This window comes from Saccoglossus kowalevskii, chromosome 15, assembly GCF_978046115.1.
Source record: "Saccoglossus kowalevskii chromosome 15, keSacKowa6.1, whole genome shotgun sequence".
Lineage (NCBI taxonomy): Eukaryota > Metazoa > Hemichordata > Enteropneusta > Harrimaniidae > Saccoglossus > Saccoglossus kowalevskii.
The window spans coordinates 30281900-30288259 of record NC_140655.1 but is presented as its reverse complement, the minus strand read 5'-3'; the positions used below and the strand labels follow the sequence as shown (position 1 = coordinate 30288259).

At 37.2% G+C, this 6360-nt stretch overlaps 1 protein-coding gene across 1 annotated transcript; it reads left to right on the top strand.

Moving 5' to 3' along the window:
* Window positions 1–238: 238 nt before the first annotated feature.
* On the top strand, window positions 239–4398 carry LOC100367811 (uncharacterized). The gene is made up of 6 exons (XM_006814086.3): window positions 239–944; window positions 1417–2199; window positions 3083–3220; window positions 3406–3504; window positions 3794–3885; window positions 4162–4398. The coding sequence occupies exons 1-6, from the start codon at window positions 239–241 to the stop codon at window positions 4396–4398; spliced, it is 2055 nt and encodes a 684-aa protein (XP_006814149.2).
* Window positions 4399–6360: the final 1962 nt, after the last annotated feature.

Genomic DNA, 6360 nt, shown 5'->3' with positions numbered 1-6360 from the left:
CAAGTGTTGCCTGGGCCTACTAACATCCTAGTGTTACTTGGTCTTAGTGACACCCCAGTCTGTTGAAACCTTAGCGTGGGCTGGTTTTAGATTAGTGAGAAACAAGAGTAGCGATCATTGAAATGTTAACATTGAATCAGTAAATGCATATTCATGCCTTTTATAGAGACACGTTTTGTTTACACTCAGAAATGTTCCTGCTGAAATTTGTTGTGTTTTTTATATTCATCTAGCAAAAATGTCAGCTACAGCTCTTCGTAAAAAACTGGAAGATGGGTTGGAGACAATTAGCCAGTCGAGTGTGGGATCAATGGCGAAGGTGGACCATACACTCAGGACGCTTCTCCAATCTGAAGAAAAGGGTTGCCGCGCCCTCTGTGGTGGGAACCCATTAACACAATCTGGCAAGGTGAAACAAATGATCCGTATGATGGGCCTGACCATGGTGCCTGTCATAGCACTTATTGGTCTTGCTCTAAATGACCTGACCACAACGTTACGAGAGAATGAAGAAGCCTACAATATCCGTCAAATCATCTTCTTCAGCAGAGATATCGGGAATCTGCTACATCGCTTACAGAACGAACGTGATATGACCACGCTACATATTAGCACGCTGGGACCAGTGACAAAACAGTTCCTGAGCGATGCATACCCTGACACAGACTCGGCACTAGATGCTATGGACCAATGGCCAGTGAGGGAAAAGCAGGATCTTACACAGTTTCAGAGCAAGATTGAATTCCAGAAGTACCTTGATGATCACCGTGTCTATCTCGATGGGTCAAACTCCTCCATTTATGACGAAGTGGAATTCTACACAAACACCATCCGGGTTTTTATCTCGTGGCTTTACCAGAACGTCGTCAACTCGTCTGGCAGAGATGGAATTTGGCGACAGTTGGTAGCATACCAATTAGTGATAGTTGCTAAAGAAGACATAGGTAACAACAAACATTTACTAATTGATCGTTAGATTCACCGTATCGAAGCCACAAGTTGTGATAAAATAAAATTCCTAGCCCACTTTTATTTTAACCATTATATGAACCCATATTTTATAATATGGAAAAAAGATGAAGTGAACATTTATGTGATTGATGTGATTAATATTTTAACTGTAGGAAACCTAAACCAATGCTACAGCGTTATCGAATAATATACATGCCTCCATACGGGGATCTTGCTCAGTAAACCTCTCAGATATCTTCCAGGGCTGATTAATAATACCCATTATACTTTCTAGCCGAGCTATTTTACAGATCTTTTTCAGACAAGCTTTTAACCTCAAGTCCCCAGTAATCCAAAGTAAAATTGTAGGAAGTGAATCGCCCTATTTCGCCACGACTAGGTCGGACAACAGTACCTGGTAAAAATCTAAATGTTAATTTGAATACTGTAACTCTTTGCTTACAGGAGTGGAAAGAACTCTTGGTGGTATTTTTTACACAAATGGGAGATTTCGAAAATACAATGACTATCTATGGTATATGGAAAAATGGGCTAAGGGTAATGGTAACTTTGAAGCTTCTGCAAAGTATGAACCAAACATTTTGAACATGTACAAAGATTCGATTGACAAACTTGATTCGACTATAACTCAGAGCGTGGCAGAAATGCGAAACACAATAAGACTGAACAGCGCCACCAACGAAGCCTCGTGGAGAACAGGTACAATGTGGTTCGATAACATGACATATTACATGGATGTCATGTCCAACATTCAGGATGCACTCGCTGTAAAGATCCTTAGTGAGTTAGATTCTCAAATACAGGAGGACCTCGTTCAGCTTGGGATCAGCATTGGTATATTGGTGTTCGTGCTTCTGATGTGTCCGATCATTATTAACTCGGTTTATAGCCTCACTGACCGTATACAGCAGTATGCAATCACCTTGGTAGATCAGACAGCCCAGTTGCAGAGAGAACGTAAACGCAACGATTCACTGCTCTATCAGATGCTTCCACAGGCTGTTGCCGAACGACTCAAGAAAAACAAAGACGTCCTGGCTGAATCCTTCGAGGAAGTCACCATCTTCTTCTCAGATGTCGTGGGATTTTCAGCCATCTGTGCAGAAAGTTCTCCTCTGCAAGTTGTACGCATGCTCAACAGTATCTATACTTTATTTGATTCCCGGATTGAGCAATATGACGTGTACAAAGTGGAAACAATCGGGGATTCATACATGGTTGCATCAGGTGTGTACAGCATTATATCTTGTGTCACGCTTCCTCCATAACACATAGAACGGCTGAACTAGAATTTAACTTTGCATTTCGAGTTAATTTCTAAAGATTTATTAGTGTCTGCTATATGAAAATTCGATTAGTATCACTAAACGAAAATTGCAGTATCTATTTAAGAATTTTCCGGATTCGCTCATGTTTCGAATCATTGCGAATCGGAGACGAATATGTGTGAAGCTACACGCATTGGAACACTATAATTAGAAAAGCATTAGTAAATTAAATTCGACAAGTAGTAAATTGGGAAACCAACGCGTTAAGATGCGCTTAGCGGATATGAATTCGTAAGAGCGAACGATGGGTGTTTGATACAAAGTAGTATTTCCCGCCTCGCAATTCACACTCAAATTCATACAGTTGTCACAAAGCTCCCAATAATATGTTAGGAATGGTTTTTAACTTTACTCTTTGAACGCCATCATTTACTAACCAAATTGTCAGTGCAACATTTTTATACATTTTCGAACCCATATAAATCTTTTTGGAAAGGATTGTTTTTAGCGTTGAAACAAATGAACAGATACCATTATACATTTTGTTTAATCACGTTGTTTTGTGACATCATTCAGGTTTTTGAATATTGTCACCGAGATCTCGTTCAGGGCGAGAGAGCCACGAGACTTAATGTTTATGCCCCTCAAATAGTTATAATTTAGAGAATTAGAACACTGAGCGTGATGACTGAAAAAAAAAAGAACTGAATAACTATTTGAAGCCTGACAGCAAATTGAATTCTCGTCACGGTAGCATCTCGATTGCAACGAGATTTCGGCGGACGTTTTAAATCTTTTGGAGGCTGATGTGTCATGTATTTTGTAAATGTCTCATTTTATAGGTTTGCCTCGACGCAATGGTAAACGCCACGTTGGCGAGATTGCTACTATGTCCCTAGACATTCTACATCATATCGGTACAATGGAGATAGCTCATTTACCTGGAGTTAGAATGAAGTTACGTATTGGAATGCATACTGGTAAGACATCAGTGATCGCCCTTCTATAATATAATTATATTTTTATGATCCTCTTCTGAGGCAAAACTACATGCGTTGACTACTCTGAGATTCATAATTTTATTAATACTTTTTTCCTTGAATACATTATATGGTTTATGTTAATTACTAATGCATAATGACTATACATTGTATTATTGTTGCAGGCCCCGTGGTGGCTGGGGTTGTTGGCGCAAAGGCGCCTAGGTATTGTCTGTTTGGTGACACAGTTAATACGGCCTCAAGAATGGAATCTAATGGCGGGGGTAAGGTGTATTTAAAATTATGGCTATCAGTTACTCTTAACAAATGAACACCAAACATCCGGTTCCAGTACGATAACTGTCTTGTTATTTGTTGAAAATTAGTAGGTGTTATGGAGTTCACATTGACAGTAAATTAACTAATTAACAGGTTGTTTAATTAATTTAAACTATGCTTATGAATTACAGCTTGAGGGAGATCGTGTGACGTCTCACGTCTCACAACCACCCAATACCACATGACAGAAATAAACCAATTAACCAGTCGTATTGCATGTTTCACTGTTTGCAGATAACAGAATTCATCTTTCACATAGCTCATTTTGTGCTCTAAATTATCTTGGTGGATATCATATGGTGAAAAGAGGAGAGATCGCCATCAAGGTAACCTACATCCAGATAGTGCTCAATGTTTCTTTTATACAACGACGAGAGTTGTGAATTCACGCAATTATCTCCCTATAATCGTGTTTATTCCGATAAATAGATCATACATTCAATACATGTACATCTTTCATGCATGTTGCGCCCTCTAGCGACAAGGCATTTTTGTGACGTGATACAAGATGGCCGTTCACAGGGTCGATATTGTTTTGATCTGTTGTGGTTTGTAACATCTACTGTACTATATTAATGACAATGTTATTTAATCATTCTCAGGGCAAAGGAAAAATGCCTACATTTTGGCTGACTCGCAAGGAAGGATTAGAATACGAGACAGTTGGCACGCTGCCAAATGACCCGGCTGTTGAAAGATCGGAGAGTGGCGACTTGTCGGTTTACAATCCGCGACAAAGCTCTGAATCTACCCCGGGGTCACGGTACCTAGAAAAACCTGTTAGGAACGGGGGAGAATCCGTCCACGATATAATCAAGTCTGGTTCACCGGCCCCCTAGCCGAAGACCGTTATCCACCACCGACGTTACATGTGCATAATGGCAAATTGGTTTGGTGTGCTCCTACAACCACTACTACTACTACAGCATATGCACACCATAGGAGACATTGAGCATAATGGGTATGGTAAAGTGTTTATCAAACCTATAATGACAATAAAGATGCGACCCACGTTCAAGGTCACTTATTTTCAAAAAATACTAGTGTTTTACATTTCTTACGTTTGATAAACATTTATCAATTTCAAAATTCAACCCAAAATGAGAAATTTTGGTTTCAGATGACAACATTACGCACTGCACTGTTTGATTGGCTAGTAGGATTTAACTGAAATGTATACTTATTTATAAAACAATTAAGGAATTGCGTTTGTGGGCATATTCTTAACCTTTAAAATAATAGTATGTGTTTTTACAATTTTCACTCAAAAAACACTTAAGCAAACGAAATTGCATTGTAGTTTCAGACTTCATGTCTATTGTTGTCAACATTTAAGCAAAACTAGGGTGATAACCGTGTCCAACTTTTATGTAACTCTGTGGCGCTGTTCATTTGCAATTCGTATTTAAAGTGACGACTTCTGCATTTATGAATGCATTGCCACTATTGATGTAAGGATTAATTCTGTTTTGTTTACGTCCCTCCAAACCCGAGATGGTATATTATGAAAAGCATCTGTGAAAGAATTGGATTTACCGGTACCTGCAAACCTATTGTAAAGTTGTGCATATAGTTTGGAAAGGTAGAAATAAGTAATTTGCATAAAAAAATGGGTGGCCTTGTTTTAATATTGTATAAAATCATAATCGTGTTTAATATCACTGTTGAGTATATAATACGGTTATGAAATCTGTCGAAAACAAAACAATGAGAAAATATGGGCCATGGACATGGGTTTCACGTTTAAAGTGTTCCTGTCGCTGTGCAGCGCACATTAAACACACACGGTTTCACACACCTGGCGTATTATTGCATCTTGATATACACGCGAAATGAAATGCAGTATTGAATGAATTAGTTTGTTAGTTATCCAGATAATCTATATAATTTTGAATAATACGCTGTTTTGAATAATATTTGCATGTTTTATTTTATGTATATATATATTCCAATTATTGTTGAAAAATAATAATTTTAATTCTTTATTATGTCTTCTTATAACAGTAGCCCACAACTTAACATTATTTTTACGTCACATGACTATTTATCTTGGGCATATTTCTGCAATTGTAATTTATGACCCCCAAGTTTCTTTTCATTCTTTCTTGAATAAAAACAACCACAAATTTATCGATTTTGCAATGAATAGTATCCAACCAATATCAGGATGTAAACTGAAACAAATAGTAAAATAAAGAATGGGTATATTTCGAAATGGCAGCAAAGTTTGTCAATATTAAAAGGATTTTTACAATTCAAGTTCCCATGGTAATTTTATTCTATGTCTAAAATTGTTGTCTAATTGGGTTCTTTTTGTTATTATGAGTTATTTCAAAAAATGATAAAAATCAATTCTAACAAAACGTTGTTCTATAACTATCGATTGTTGAATAATAATAGTTGGACAATTGTCTCTGTAACATATAACATAAACTGTTATACCGCTGTTGCTGAACTACAGTTCCGTGCTTGTATAAAATAACACAATAAGCTACTTTAATATTAAGAGCTAATGAGATTTGTTTTAATTCATCGATTGTTAGATTATTTATTGGAGAATGCATGTCTGACTGATAGTATATCTCACTGATAGTATATCTCACTGATAGTATATCTCACTGATAGTATATCTCACTGATAGTATATCTCACTGATAGTATATCTCACTGATAGTATATCTCACTGATAGTATATCTCACTGATAGTATATCTCACTGATAGTATATCTCACTGATAGTATATCTCACTGATAGTATATCTCACTGATAGTATATCTCACTGATAGTATATCTCACTGATAG

Bases quoted from the DNA above. Each gene is read 5' to 3' on its own strand.
- LOC100367811 (XM_006814086.3), top strand. From the start codon at position 239: ATGTCAGCTACAGCTCTTCGTAAAAAACTGGAAGATGGGTTGGAGACA. The intron at 945-1,416 runs GTAACAACAAAC...CTTTGCTTACAG, and splicing joins AGTTGCTAAAGAAGACATAG to GAGTGGAAAGAACTCTTGGT. The intron at 2,200-3,082 runs GTGTGTACAGCA...CTCATTTTATAG, and splicing joins TTCATACATGGTTGCATCAG to GTTTGCCTCGACGCAATGGT.